The 16417-nt window shown below is 38.3% G+C and overlaps 1 protein-coding gene across 3 annotated transcripts in view; it reads right to left on the bottom strand.

Moving 5' to 3' along the window:
• The window catches only part of STARD9 (StAR related lipid transfer domain containing 9), a 134496-nt gene that overhangs the window by 68598 nt on the left and 49481 nt on the right, over window positions 1-16417 (bottom strand). For all 3 annotated transcript variants that reach the window (XM_049103984.1, XM_025473050.3, XM_025473048.3), the window contains exons 4-7: window positions 5623-5739; window positions 4410-4442; window positions 4259-4320; window positions 2529-2641 (exon numbers count right to left, since the gene is read on the bottom strand). In XM_049103984.1, coding sequence (XP_048959941.1) covers window positions 2529-2641; window positions 4259-4320; window positions 4410-4442; window positions 5623-5739 — 325 coding nt within the window. The remainder of the gene's footprint in view (window positions 1-2528; window positions 2642-4258; window positions 4321-4409; window positions 4443-5622; window positions 5740-16417) is intronic.

The raw sequence follows: 16417 nt of genomic DNA, 5'->3' as shown, positions 1-16417 counted from the left end.
TGGCCCAGAAAGTCAGAGCCCAAGGGGGCTGAGGAGAGCATCCTAATGGAGGCAGTCCAGGCCTGGTTAGGAGGCTGGCCACATGCAGGGATGGCCTGCCATTGGAAGTCAGAGCCAACTCAAGGTGAGAAGGGGATCCCCACAGAGAGACTGGCCAAGTGACCAAGGGCTTCCATGTCAGAGTGGAGAGGTAGCCCAGCAAAGGGATACAAAAACCAAGAGGGGTACAGAATTTACCTGCATAGTGAGTGGGGAGCTAAAGGATAGGTAGCCCCACCTAGAGTGCTGGAAGTGTGGTGAAGGGCCCAGCAGAGGGTGTCTCAGCATAGCCAGGTAAGGTGGGCAGCCACATGAGAGAACCGACATCAATGGCAAGGAGGCTGATTACATGTAGGAGAGCAGATCAAAGAAGTATTTCCCATGTTAAGTAAAAGAACTACAGGGGTGCCTGGGTGGCTCAGTCAGGTGGGCATCCTACTCTTGGTTTCCACTCAGGTACAGTTGTAGGATCAAGCTCCATGTTGGGCTCCATGTTCAGAGGGAAGTCTGCTTGAGATTCTCTCTCCCTCTTCCTCTGCCCCTCCTTTCACTTGCATTCTCTCTCTCAAAAAAATAAATCTTTTTTTAAAAATTTTTTAAAAAAGGAATTACAAATACAAAAAGGGAGAAATCAAGAATGAACTATGCTGTGCTGGACTGCAATTAGAGGTACTGGTGTGAGCACCAATTACCTAGCTCTGTCCACTCAAAGGGACAATTGGTAACATCGATAACAACAGGCACACCTAACACCTAGACCTTAGCTTCAGCTTGTAAATACTACTCTCCAGTAAAAATGAACAGGGCTGATAAATAAAAATAAAAATAAATGGCTGATTCCAAGACTGAAGCAAAGAAAGAAGAAGATGGAACACCTGGAACACCTCTATTCCAGAAAATAAGGAGGTGCTCAAAGAATAACCGTGATATGTCAAAATGTTACAGAAGTGGGCTTGAAAGGGATTCCACTGACTAAATCTGGAATAATTTGAGCATGAAAATTAAAAAAAAAATCACAGTAACAAAAGATAATTCATTGAACAGATAAGCATTAATCTATACTGACATAAATAAATTGAAAATTGGATGAAGATGGAGTATGTATGTACATGATTTCACAGCACTGCCCCACAAATACTTGATTACATAAGGAAAATAGCAACTTTAGAGTGAAGAAAACTGGCAGATATCACCTTGAAAGTCATGAATAATGGGACATATCAAAGTTGTATACCACTTGATGGTTGTCAAGTTCATGAAAGTTAAAGAAAGACCAAAGAAACTGTCCAGGCCAAAGAATACCAGAGAGACACCTTAACTAAATGCAACACATGACTCTCAAATGGGCAATTACTAGGACAACTGGGAAAAGTTAACTTGGCTCTAACACTTAGATGGTATTAACATGCCAAAGTTAAGTTCCTGATTTTGGTGGTTGTGTTATAATTGTACAAGAAAACATTACTGTTTGGAAGAATGGAAGGAAGATACCCTAAGATAATCAGGGGAGATGGGTCATTAGATTGGCAGTTCACTCTCTAATGGTTCAAGAAAAAAGTTCTTTATACTGTACTTGAAATTTATTAAAAAGTTTAATATGCTTCAAAGTTAAAAAACAAAAACTCTCAGAAACCTAGGGGAAAAAAAGAATTCCCTTAATCTGCTATGGCAGTTTCTCAAAGCTGGCCCAAAGACCAGGGCCAGTTCTCAAACTATTATTATCTATGAGATAGATATAGAAATTGAGAATATTAGCAAATTTTATAACAATGTTACAGAGTGACTTTTTTATCTTTTAAATTAAATTAAATTAAATTAAATTTAAATTTGTAAGAAGAATTTGGGCTCGTAATTAAGATATCTTTTTCCTTTTTCTCATAATTCATCTTTATTTTATCAAATATTAGTTTGCCATAGATTGGAAAATTAAAAAAAAAAAAACTTGGTCCTTTTAGGGGCACCTCTAGAGCTCAGTCCGTTAAATGGCTGGATCTTGATTTCAGCTCAGGTCATGATCTCAGGTACTGGGTTGGAGCCCTTGTTGGACTCCACACTCACCGGGGAGTCTGCTTAAGGATTCCCTCTCTCCTACTCCCTCTGCTCCTCCCCTCACTTGCACATATACATGTACACACACTATTTCTCAAATAAATAATCTTTAAAAAAATCCTGAATCTCTTCAAAGAAGCATTTCCTGACCACACTATACAGATGGACTACCTATACTGCCCATTGTTCTTTTCCATCATAAAATCTGTTTTTTTTATTAGTCTTTATCACAACTTACAAATGTTTATTTTCTGCCTTACCATCACAAGACTATAGGTCTGCCTGTGAGGGCAAGACTGTCTTTTCTATTTATTGTTACTTATCCAGCATCTAGTGCAGTAACTGGTACATAGTATGTTTCATTACACATTTGTTGAATGAATCACTGACCATTAGGAAATTCAGTTTGGTCTCAGAACTTCAAGACCACAGTGGCTCACCTTGTACATAGGGCCCCAACTCTGGGTGCTCTCTGACCCGCAGAGAGTAGGACTTTTTTTTATCAGATTGCTTCAGTAGATCCCGCACTCGTTCATTATAGATTTCCAGGAAACTAGAGACATGTAGAACAAGGTATATAAACAGAATGTGGAAAATGGTGGCATCTTTTCAAAATGTAATTCTGAAAAATGGTGACATTTTTAGATTTGAAAAAAAGTTGGGAAAACATGAAACCAAAAATCAGAAGACCCTAATTCTTGATCTAGTTCTACTTCTGACACTCTAAGACCTTGACTTTGCCAAGGTTCCCCCCTTGAGTCTCCTTCTACATGTGCACAATTGTGTTGCCGCCTTAGCTGTCATCACTTCAGTTTTAGGTTTACAATGTCAGTTCTGATTCAACTTTAGCCTTCAAGAGGCTATTTCAGCATGATTTTGGGGTATGCTGCCACCAGCCTATACTGCAGGCTACCAGACCACAGAGTCTACAGGCTTGTTTCTTAAGTGATTTTCAAACATGATCTTTCAGCTTTTATTGTTCTGTGAAGGCCACTGCTTAGCAATGAGGAAAGCTAAATGAGAAATATTCTGGTCCCTACCCCTAATTTAAATAGGATAGTTTTCATTTTACCTGTTTTATACACTGGGATTCTGTTAAGATATGCCCTTATAGGTACTGCGGGCATTTTATTCCTTTTTAAAATAATAACATAGCTACAATTCTTAATTAAAATCAGCAAAGATTTTGTTAAGTAAGAAAACAAACTTCTCACAAAAAGGTTTTCCTCATCAGAACACAGATGTTTGCCTATGAAGCCAGTGGCCATTCAAAAAAAAAAAAAAAATGCTCCAGCTCAGCTGAACTCTATGCACACTCTTCTTATAAAATGTTTCTCCTTAACCTTCTCAGATTTGGACACAAGGAGCCCAGATGTTTCTCAGAATAGTGGTTCCCAGATTTCACTGATGATAAAAAAATTTATATACATGTGCATGTATACACATACATATAAGCTTGCAAATTTTTACTTTGCAAGCTTAAAAAATGTATATACACTGTTTACTATCATTTAATTTTTTAAAAGGGCACTTATTCTTTTTGGGGTGATGAAAATTCTGGAATTAGATAATAAGGATGACTGGACAACCCTGTAAATACCAAATAAAACAAAACACCAAAACAAAAGAAACTACCAAACTATATAAATTCCGCAAGCATGAATTTTATGGTATGTGAATTACGTCTCATGCTTTTTAAAAGGACATTGAATACCAAAAAAATAGAATACAGAAAATGAAGGTCAGTTGGTAACCTTGCACCAACATTTCCACTATAGATTGATTAAAACCTCATATTGGAGTAACCAGCGCTGTCTTGGAACTAGAGCTTAGGAACTGCTGACCCAAAGAACAACGCAGCCAGAGCTGGAAGAGAAAGTCCAAAAGCTGGTAATAAACCATAAGGAAAGTGAAGAAAAGGAAACCAGACAGCCAGAGAAAGTCGGTTCACAGAAAACACCTGTTTGTTAAGCCTAGAGATAGGAATTAATTTTCCTACAACCCAAAGATCAAAATGTGTTCCTCATCTCCTCATACTGCAAAATATTTCTGCTGTGGCTTTTTCCATTCCTCTGGATGACTCCTGAAGCAAAGAGAGGACAGCTGAACCTGCTAGAATTTGGAGTGGAAATGAAAGTATTTTAGGCCTCAGAGCCTGAAAGGTTCTTACCTTACTTTTATCCTGCAAGAGGAAGGCAGTGGGGCATAGTCCTCCTCCCTGATGAAGAGACCCTGCACAAACCATAGGGTTGGAGTTTTACTGAAGGGAGTGTACAAAGAAGGTCTACTTTGAGAAGATCTAGTCAAAATAGAGTCTATACCTCACATATCCGTGGTGTCAGCCCAACAGAGGTCTGGAGAACAGAAGAAAGGAAAGTATTACTGTTCACTCACAGTGAAGCTCCCCCAACACCCAGGAACCAAGGTTATTGGCAGAGGATGGGCACATGGGCTTCCTGAGCTAGCCTCAGCACTTTAGGCAGTTTTACTGGTGGTATACAGAAGACTCTATTTGCCTGGCTCTCAGGAGACACTCACAGAGGAATGTACCAGCTGAGAGGCAGAATACCATCATAAGAAGGAAGAGGGGGAAAGCTAACAAACCCAGATCTGAGCTTTCATGCAATAACGGTTACATCCTTCTTGGATAAACCTATTTACAACTGTGGTCCCTCCCCAACCTTCTATCCCTATACATACAGAAGAACTAGAACACATGGGTATTTACACATTTAGTAGGAAAAAATTATTTGGATAATTTTGGATTAATAATTTGGATTTTTTCATCTTGGATCCACTGCTAACTTGTACATAGATTAAAGGTTTTATACCCGGTTTAGTGGGTATTTTCTTCTTTTAATTTCAAATATGTAAAATCATACTCAACATGGACATAAGTAAGCAATGAGCTGAGCACAAGGTAGCAGGGAGGAAAAGTGTCCCAGAGAATGTCCCTGCATAGTGTTGTCATCTGCCCCATGAGTTCAACTCACCAAGTACTTCTAAATCCAAAACAAAGAGGTATACTGAAGGACCTCTACTTTCCCAATTTTCCATGACAAAATAAGGCTCTCATAAATCTCACACTTTTTAAAGCTCCATCCCAGCAGCTGGTTCCCTTGCTTCTTCCAATGCTCAGATCTAACACATATAGCCCCATTTCTGCACAGCCCTAAAGCAACACTTCAGATTCAGTCTGGGGTCTGTCCACACCAAAAGTGTCAAAAAGCTTCAAGTGATGAACTTGGAAATGATATGAGAAATTCAGAAAGACTGACAAGGTCTACTTCATCAAAGAGAGTTGTACAATTCTAAGGTTCCTCAGGCTTGAATAAAGAGGATCTAATTATTCAAAGTTCACCTTTCTATTAAAGGGTTGAGAAACCCATTTTTAATACAGAAAAGAGCCCATTAAATCTTATTAAAGTTGACTAACTACTAAATCCACATTCTATCTCTCAGTAGCAAGGACAGTGTGAAATTCAGGCTTGCGATGGCAAGAGAAAGAGATCATATTCCAATACCAATACTCACTGGGGTCCCCAACATGGTATATGTCTTCCCAGAGCCTGTCTGCCCATAGGCAAAAAGGCATATGTTGTAGCCTTTAGCAGCTCCAGATAATACTTCAGTCCCCAAATCCTGGAACACCTGTCACAACAAAAGTAGAAAGCACATCACTGTAATCCTTCCCATACCAGATTGAAGGATCATATTATTTTAAAATTTTCGGGCAGCCCTGGTGGCGCAGCGGTTTAGCACCGCCTGTAGCCCAGGGCGTGATCTGGAGACCCTGGATCGAGTCCCGCATCGCGTCGGGCTCTCTGCATGGAGCCTGCTTCTCCCTCTGCCTGTGTCTCTGCCTCTCTCTCTCTCTCTCTGCATCTCTATGAATAAATAAATAAAATCTTTTAAAAAAATTAAAAAAATAAAATTTTCAATGTCTAGCACTGTGCCCAGCATACAGTAAGCACTTTAAAATATATTTGAATAAATTTTCCCTAGCAATCTTTTTCTGTAACTGAATTGATTCTTGGGAAATTATAAGGAGCTTATAGTCAAGTGTGCTTGAAACACTTAAGAGTATTTTTAGATTAAAAATATATAACCCAAGGCTTGGTTAGAAGAGCATGTGACTCTAGATCTTGGGGTCATGAGTTCAAACCACATATTGGGTGTAGAGATTCCTTAAGTAAAGAAAACTTAAAAAAAAAAAAAAACCTTAAAAAAAAAAATAACCCAAAGTAGTGATATATGGAATTGATGAATCACTATACTCTATACCTGAAACTAATATAACACTGTATGTCAACTAGCTGGAATTAAAATAAAAATAAAAATAAAAATCCAGGGGCGCCTAGGTGGATCAGCTAGTTAAGCGTCTGCCTTTGGCTCAGGTCATGATCCTGGGGTCCTGGGATGGAGCCGTACATTGGGGTTCTTGCGCTTCTTGCTCGGCAGGGAAGAGCCCTCTCCCTCTGCCTGCCCCTCCCACTGCTTGTGTGCTCTCTCAATCTGTCATATAACTAAATAAATAATCTTTAAAAAAAAAACAGAGTTTACTTAACACTTTAAAAAATATTTTATTTTATTGAAATTAAATTAAATTAATTTAATTGTTATTGTTAATTAAATTAAATTAACATATTATTAGTTTCAGAAGTAGAGTTCAGTGATTCATCAGTTGCATATTAACACACTGTGCTCATTGCATCAAGTGCCCTCCTTAATGCCAAGCACCCAGTTACCCCATCCCCCTTCCAGTTCCCCTCCAGCAACCCTGTTTCCTGGAGTTAAGAGTCTCTTATTGTGGGATGCCTAGATGGCTCAGCTCTTGAGCGTCTGCCTTCAGTTCAGGGCGTGATCCCGGGATCTAGGATCGAGTCCTGCATTGGGCTCTCTGCAAGGAGCCCTCCCTCTGCCTATCTCTTTCTCTGCCTCTCTCATGAATAAATAAATAAATCTTAAAAAAAAAAAAAGAATCTCTTATGGTTTGTCTCCAAACCTTGAGGTAAGGTTGATACTATGTGGATCTACCGACTTGTCCTCTCTCCAAACTTGTGGTAATAGTATAGAAAAGTAGGACTGGAGGGATCCCTGGGTGGGTCAGAGGTTTGGTGCTGCCTTCACCCCAGGGTGTGATTCTGGAGTCCTGGGATTGGGTCCCACATTGGGCTCCCTGCGTGGAGCCTGCTTCTCCCTCTGCCTGTGTCTCTGCCTTTCTCTCTCTGTGTGTCTCTCATAAATAAATAAAATCTTAAATAAAAAAAAAAGAAAGAAAAATAGGGCTGGAGCTTGTTATTTAAAGAGAAAGAATTCATGTAAAATATATAACTTAATGGGGCCTGGAGTTGGGGAAAGTGCTTAAAATGATTTCCTCTATAGTTTAATCATTAAGAACACAGGCTTTGGAACTTTCTAGGTTCAAAGCCTGGCTCTTTGGGCAAGTACCTTTTCTCAGTTTTTTCGTCTATTAAATGGAGGTTTATCTATTTCATCTATTAAATGGGTTTGGGGCAGCAGTGGCTCAGCAGTTAAGCACCGCCTTCAATCCAGGGCCTGATCCTGGAGCCCCAGGGTTGAGTCCCACATCGGGCTCCCTGCATGGAGCCTGCTTCTCCCTCTGTCATGTCTCTGCCTCTTTCTCTTTCTGTGTCTCGCATGAATAAATGAATAAAATATTAAAAAAAAATAACTCACTGGGTTTTTGAGAGGATTAACTGTTCTAATACATGAAGCCTTTAGAACAATGTCTGGAACAAAGTGAGTACTAATTAAATGAAAGTTTTTCTTGTTATTAAACTTTATTTTTTCCACTTTTCTGAATAAGGACTACTCAGTCATTTTTCTGATACCCTCATCTATTTTAAAAAGAGCTATGTACTTAATTTGGAAAATAGACACTTGAATACAGAGACCATAGTATATACGTCCCAACTTCACATACATACTTTTCGAAAAACTTCTATGTTCTATCCCATTAACAATTTATTCCAAAAAACCTTCAAAACCATTAAAGTAATAAATCATTAAAACTCTTAACATCTTGAAGGGTTTTGCTAGAGCCTAGGGATTATTATTTCCCACTTACTTTTAAATATGAAGATCATGTCATTTAGAGGAAGTTACCTATCCAGCAAAATACAGAATGTTCTTGGCCTTTAACTCTTTTCCACAGAAATCTTTCATATACTACTTTTTTTTTCTGGCTTCCCTTTGTTTTCCATTGTGGCACCTGGGTGGCTAAGTCATTAAGCATCTGCCTTCAGCTCTGGTCACGATCTCAGGGTCCTGCAATCCCGTGCCATATCAGGATCCCTGCTCAGCAGGGAATCTGCTTCTCCTTCTCCCTCTCCCCCTCCAACCCACTTGTGCTCTGTCACAGATAAGTAATAGGAAGGAAGGAAGGAAGGAAGGAAGGAAGGAAGGAAGGAAGGAAGGAAGGAAGGAAAGAAGGGAGGGAGGGAGGGAGGGAGGGAGGGAGGAAGAAAGAAAGAAAGAAAAAAAGAAAGAAAGAAAGAAAGAAAGAAAGAAAGAAAGAAAGAAAGAAAGAAAGAAAGAAAGAAAAGAAAGAAAGAAAGAAAGAAAGAAAGAAGAAAGAAAAGAAAGAAAGAAAGAAAGAAAGAAGGAAGGAAGGAAGGAAGGAAGGAAGGAAGGAAGGAAGGAAGGAAGGAAGGAAGGAAAGGGAGAGGAAAAGGAAAGGACTCATTATATTGCTTTAGTCAGCAGAAAGAAGGAAAAATAAAGGCTGAAATATACATGCATTTCTAGCTCACTTTCTTCAGTCTCCTCCAAAACTGTATTTATTATCTACAATGTAGATACTGTAATTTAATATCACAATATATTATCAGCACTTCCAAATCAGTACTAGTCAACATCCCAAAAGAAAACTGGAAGAACCCAAATGCTACTGCTGTGCACGATATACTTTCACTGTAGTTTTCCACATTTCTACAAATATGGAAGTTTTATATGGTTGCTACTCAGAGTATATAAATCTCCTGTCACTGCTTTTCTTTTTTTTTTTTAAGATTTTATTTATTTATTCATGAGAGAGACAGAGACACAGGCAGAGGGAGCTGGATGCAGGACTCAATCCCAGATCCCAGGATCAGGCCCTGAGCCGAAGGCAGATGCTCAACTGCTGAGCCACCCAGGTGTCCCTGTGTACTGCTTTTCATTCCTATATTCCTAAAACACTTAAGCATTTTAAACATTTATTATTCATTTTCACAATTATAATTTTATAGATTCATAATTCACACAACTAAGAGTTAACAATGGACTATTTTCTTATACCAAGATGAGATGAATGAAACCCCAAACTCACATTAAGAAATATTAGTAGTGGGGTACCTGGTTGGCTCAGTTGATAGAGCGTGAAGCTCTTGATCTTGGGGTTGTGAATTCAAGCCCCACACTGGGTGTAGAAATTAAAATAAAGTAAAAAAAAAGTCTTAAAAAAAAGGAATATTAGTAGCAAGTAGTGCTACTCATTTATAACTGTAATTCAAAGTCAGTTATTTCTGGTTGTAGGAGAAAACAGAAAAAAAATCACAGATTTCATAATTTCTAAGCCCTCAATTTCCAAAACTCTTTGAATTCAACTCATCTTAGTCAAGTACCCCTTACCCTGAAATAAATTTGCTAAACTGGGTGGGGTCCTTTTTTATTTGATAGAGTTGACACACAATATTACATTACTTTCAAGTGTAAAACACTTAGACAAGTTTATACATTATGCTCACCACAAGTGTCGCTACCATCTGTCATCATACAATGCTATTACAGTATCATTGTATATTGTATATGTATGTATATTCCTTAAGCTGTGCTCTTTATCCTGTGATTTATTCATCCATAACTGGAAGCCTGTATCTCCTACTTCCCTTCACCCATTTTACCCATCCCCAAGCTCTTTCCCCTTTGGCAACCATCATTTAGTTCTCTGTATTTATACATATGATTATGCTTTTTGTTTTTCGCTGTTTTTTTTTTTAGGTTCCACATATGAGTGAAATTATATGGTATTTGTCTTTCTCAGTCAACACATTTCACTTAGCATAGTATTTTCTAGGTCCAACCATTTTATTGCAGGTGGCACAATCTCATCCTTTTAATTGCTGCATAATATTCCATTGCAGAGCCACTGTAGAAAACAGTATGGAGATTTCTCAAAAAATTAGAAATAGAACTACCCTATGATCTATAATTGCACTACTGGGTATCTACCAAAAAAAAAAACCTACAATACTAATTCGAAAGGATATATGCACCACTGTTTATTACAGGATTACTTACAATAGCCAAATTATGGAAGGAGCCCAAGTGTCCATCAATAGATAAATGTTAACTATACTGGAATTAAAATTAAAAACTGAAAAAAAAACCCATAGGGATGCATATATCTTTTTGAATTAGTGTTTTAGTTTTCTTTTTTATGTATATTTTTTTTATCGGAGTTCAATTTGCCAAAAAGCACATAAGAAAATGCTCCATATCACTTGCCACCAGGGAAATACAAATCAAACCCACAATGAGATACCACCTCACACCAGTGAGAATATTGAAAATTAACAAGACAGGAAACAACAAATGTTGGAGAGGATGTGGAGAAAGGGGAACCCTTTTGCACTGTTGGTGGGAATATGAACTGGTACAGACACTCTGGAAAATTGTGTGGAGGTTCCTCAAAGAGTTAAAAATAGAACTATCCTATGACCCAGCAATTGCACTACTGGGAATTTACCCCAAAGATACAGATGCAGTGTTTTAGTTTTCTTTGGGTAAATACCCAGTAGTGGAATTCCAGATCATATGGTAGCTCTCTTTTTAATTTTCTGAGGAACCTCCATACTGTTTTCCCACAGTGGCTGTACCAATTTACATTCCAAGAGCACATGAGGGTTACTTTTTCTCCACATTCTCACCAACATTTGTTTCTTATGTTTTTTATTTTATCTATCCTGACAGGTATAAGATAATATCTCACTGTGTTTTTTTTTTTCTCACTGTGGTTTTGATCTGCATTTCCCCAATGATTAGTGATGTTGAGCACCTTTTCATGTGTCTCTTGGCCAACTACATGTCTTCTTTGAGAAAATATCTAATCGGGTCATCTGTCCATTTTTTAATTAAGTTATTTGTTTTTTTCGTGTTGAGTTGTACAAGTTTTTTTTTTAAAGATTAAATTTACTTATTCATGAGAGAGAGAGGCAGAGACATAGGCAGAGGGAGAAGCAGGCTCTCCAAGGGGAACCCGATATGGGACTCAATCCTGGGACTCCAGGATCACACTCTGAGCCAAAGGCAGATGCTCAACCACTGAGCCACCCAGGTGTTGCTAGAAGTTCCTTATATTTTTTGGATATTAACCTCTTACTGGATATATCATTTGTGAATATCTTCTCCCATCCAGCAGGTTGCCTTTTCACTTTGTTGGTTTCCTTTGCTATGCAGAAGCTTTTTATTTTGATGTAGTTCCAATAGTTTCTTTTTGCTTTTGTTTCCCTTACCTGAGGAGACACACCTAGAAAAACGTTGCTACAGCTGATGTCAGATAAATTACTGCGTTCTCTTCCAGGATTTTTATAGTTTCAGGTCTCACATTTAGGTCTTTAATTCATTTTGAGTTTATTTTTGTGTATGGTATTAGTAAGAGGTCCAGTTTCATTCTCTTATATATAGCTCTCTAGTTTTTTCAACAGCATTTATTGAAGAGAATGTCTTTTCCTCTGTGTATATTCTTGCCTCTTTCATCATAGATTAATAGGCCATGTAAGTGTGGGTTTATTCTGGGCTCTCTATTCTGCTCCATTGACCTATGTGTCTATTTTTTGCCATAACCATACTGTTTTTATTACTACAACTTTGTAGTATATCTTGAAATCTGGCATTGTGATGCCTCTCCTCCAGCTTTGTTTTTCTGAAGATTGTTTTGGCTATTTGGGGTCCTTTATGGATTACATACAAATTTTAGTACTGTTATAGTTTTGTGAAAAATGCGATTGGTATTTGGTAGGGATTGCACTGAATCTATAGATTGCTTTTGGTAGTATGGACATTTTAACAATATTAATTCTTCCATTTGTGAGCATGGAATATCTTTCCATTTGTTTGTGTCACCTTCAACTTTTTTCATCAATGTTTTATAGTTATCAGAGTACAGGTCTTTCACCTCCTCAGTTAGGTTTATTTCTAGGTATTTTATTGTTAGTATAAATGTAAATGGAATTGTTTCCTTAATTTCTCTTTCTGCTCGTGTGTATAGAAATGCTACCAATTTCTGGGTGTGAATTTTATATCCTGAAACTCGACTGAATTCATTTATCAATTCTAGTAGTTCTTTTGTGGAGTCTTTAGGATTTTCTATGTATAGTATCATGTCATCTGCATATAGTGACAGTTTAACTTCTTTATCAATATGGATGATTCTTATTTCCTTTTTTGTGTGAATGCTGCAGTTAGGACTTCTAGCACTGTGTTGAATAAAAGTGGTAAAAGCAGACATCTTTGTGTTGTTCCTGATCTTAGAGGAAATGCTTTCAGCTTTTCACCACTGAGTATGATGCAGTGGTCAGTTTTTCATATGTGGCCTTTATTATATTGAAGTATGTTCCCTCTAAACTCACTTTGTTGAGAGCTTTTATCATGAATGGATACTGAATTTTGTCATTTTTTTTTTTTTTGCATCTACTGAGAAGGTCATATCAGTTTTATTTTTCAACTTGTTGATGTGGTATATCATGCTGATTTACAAAACACTGAACTATCCTTGCATTCCAGAAATAAATCCCACTTGAGAGTGGTAAATGATTCTTTTAATGTATTGTTAAATGTGGCTTACTAACATTTTTGGGGGATTTTTGCATCAATGTTCATAGGGATATTAGCCTATAGACAATTAAGAGAGAGAATGTATGCATGTGTATGTGTTTGTAGTGTTTTTATCTGGTTTGGTATCAGGGTAATGCCAGCCTCATACAATGTATTTGGTATTTTTCCTTCCTCTTCTATTTTTTGGCAACACTTTAAGAATAGGTATTAACTTCCTTAAAGTTTGATAGAATTCACCTGTGGTCCTAGACTTTTGGTTTTTGGTAGTTTATTATTATTATTATTATTACTGATTCAATTTCATTACTAGTAATCTGTCTGTTCAAATTTTCTATTTTTTCCTGGTTCAACTTTGGAAGATTCTGTTTCTAGGAATTTATCTATTTCTTCTAGGCTGTCCAATTTGTTGGCATATAAGTTTTTATAGTATTTTTTTAAGATTTTAAGTTTTTTATTCATGAGAGACAGAGAGAGAGAGAGAGAGGCAGAGAATCAGGCTCCATGCAGGGAGCCCGATGTGGGACTTGATCCTGGGACTCCAGGATCATGCCCTGGGCTGAAGGCAGGCCCTAAACCACTGAGCCACCCAGGCCTCCCTCATAGTATTCTCTTATAATTCTTTGTATTTCTTTGGTGTCAGTTCTGATTTTATTTATTTGGGCCCTTTCTTCCCTTGATGAGTCTGGCTAATGGTTTTATCAATTTTGTTTATCTTTGTCATTTATTTCTGTTCTGATCTTTATTATTTTCCTTCCTTCTACTCAAGTTAGGTCTTGTTTGTTCTTTTTCTAGATCCTTTAGGTATAAGGTGAGATTGTTTGAATTCTTTCTTGTTTCTAGGCCTGCATCACCATATATTTTCTTCTTAGAAATGCTTTTGTTGCATTCATTGGGTTATTTTTAATTTATTCCAACCAGCACTCAAGTTTTCTCTTCCCATTCTCATCTCTGAGAGTGTCAGATCAAAATCAGTGAGAACTCACATGTTTCAACAGAAAAAGATACAGAAATAGATAAGATGTAACTACACATGTGTGCGTGTGTGTGTATGTGTGTGTACACAAATGTATATGCAAACATATCACCCCTAGCTTTGTCTAACTCTACTGAGAGGACCTGGGAGCAGTAATACCACAATAGCAATGCCCACACCTACAACCCAGATCTCAGCTTCTAAATATTGCTTTCTACTAATAGGAACAATTTGAGCATCATAATAAATGGTAATAAGAAACTAATTCACTGAGTAAAATGGGAAACCATAAGTTAATACACACATAAATAATTTGAAAATTTGACAAGTAATGGGATATTTACATAGTAAGTACCCCTTGACAAAATATTAATTATATAGAGGGAAAAAGAGTAACTTCAGAGTAGAGAAGCCTGGCAGATGCCACCTTAATCAAGTAATTGTCAAAGTGAACTCTGTGATATTCATATCAAAACATATAATCTGAATCTTAACATGAGGAGACACTGGACAACCAAATTAAGGAACACTACAAAATAAATGGCCTGCAATCTTCCAAAGTGTCAAGATCATAAATATAAGGAAAAACTGAGGAACTGTTCCAGACTAAATTATTTTAAACATAAGACAACTAAAGGCAACAAGTGATTCTCAAACACATTTTTTTGTTATTGGAGCATTTCGAAGACAATTAACAAAACATGAATGGGATCCAAAGATGAGATGGTGGTAATGCAACACTTTAATTTCCCAATTCTGAAGGTTGCATTGTCGTTATATTAGAGGATCCTTTTCTATAAGAAAATACACACTCATTATTAGGGGTAATTGGACATTAATATGACAACTTTCAGATGGTTCAGGAAAAAAGTTCTGAATGAACTTCCATCTTCTCTGTAAGTATGTCATTTCAAAAAAAAATTATTTAATAAAAAGATGTAAAGGAACTACAGAAACAGCACACTGTATTCTTAGGCCTGGGTTCCTATGGATATCAGCACAGCCACTAACCAGCTGTGTGACCTAGTTTAAGTTACATGCTCTGTTTCATTTTTCCTCATTAATAAAACAGGGATAATGTTTATTGTAAAAATCAAATGAAGTGAACGATAAGAAAAAATATAGGAAACTGTTAATCAAGTGTAAGATATTTCATAATCCTGTTGAAATGAGTTAACAACCTTAAAAATAAAAGAAAACATGTACTATAGGTCCATGAGACATATTATGACACTAACCACCAGGGTTTGAGCAGAAGAAGCTGATGGTACACTCAAGTCCAATTAAATAAAAAGACTATTTACAAAGGTGTGGGGGGTGGGAAGTAGGATAACCACAAGGGACAATGCAGGAACCTGGAACTAGTAACTGGAAACCCATCACCCTTTTCACCAAAAGAAGAAAAAGGGCTCAAAACCTGGAAGGAGTGAATCATGTGGAGACAGCTACCTGAGAGAAGCTGTAACCTTACGTTAAAGGACAAAGCCACAGGAGGGGTCCAAGATGGTGGTGTAGGAAGACCCTTAACTCACCTCATCCCACAGATACACCAAATCTATACCTATAAGTAGAGTACTTTCTCTGGAAGAACTGAGAGCTGACTGAATAGCTGCTGCACAGCAAAGGATAGAGGGACTACACAGAGAATAGCAGGAGAGACACTGCGATGACAGAAATCTCATCCTATTCCATCTCCAACAGGGCAAACTGCAGTAGGAAGGGACATCACTGAGGAGCCCATGTGTGCATATTTCCCTGATCTGGGACAGGGAAAAAAAAAAACCAAAATGGTGGTTAAAAGGGAAACTAGACTATAAGTGAGAGAAACTCATTTACTAACTGGAGACCATCTGCCAAATGTGAGAGAAATGCTGGAACTCTCTGGAGACAGAGGTGTTGGCGAATGCCAATGTTTATGGTACTCTTCCACCTTGACAGTGTACACAGAAGTAGTGTCCAGGTACTCTATCTGGCCTGCTACTTTGGTGTGACCTGGTCCCCTAGCCCCTACCAGCTCCAGCTGTTCTCTTGAGACAGCTCCCTGACCCACCATGCTCATCCCAGCTCCAGTGGTCACACCAAAGCTGCCCTGGCACATGGCATACTGGACATCCCTGGCCTGTGCCTGCTTCAGCTCCACCCATTCCACCAAGGCAGCCCTGTGTGGAGTGCCCCAACCTGTGCCCACCCTATCTCCAGCCATCAAGCCAGGAAGGCCCCTGACTCATTGGTTCACACATGCTTCAGCTCCAGCCACCCAACCAGGTTCCCCCAGGATGAACACTCTGGTCAGTGTCCAACACAGCTCCAGGCATTCTCCAAGGATGGCCCCAGCATAGAGCACCCCAGGATTCCCCAGGCTGCACCCACTTCAATTCCAACTGTCCTCCCAGATACTCTCTGTAGTGCCCCAGTCCATAGCCACTCCAGCTCCAGCTGTCCCACCAGGGTACTCCCTGCATGGAGAATCCTAGCCTGCACCTGCCTCAGATCCAGACAACCTGTCAGGATGTCCCA

The sequence above is a fragment of the Canis lupus genome, chromosome 30 (genome assembly GCF_003254725.2).
Source record: "Canis lupus dingo isolate Sandy chromosome 30, ASM325472v2, whole genome shotgun sequence".
NCBI lineage: Eukaryota > Metazoa > Chordata > Mammalia > Carnivora > Canidae > Canis > Canis lupus.
Note: the sequence above shows the minus strand (reverse complement) of the source record. Positions and strands in the feature narration are given on the sequence as shown.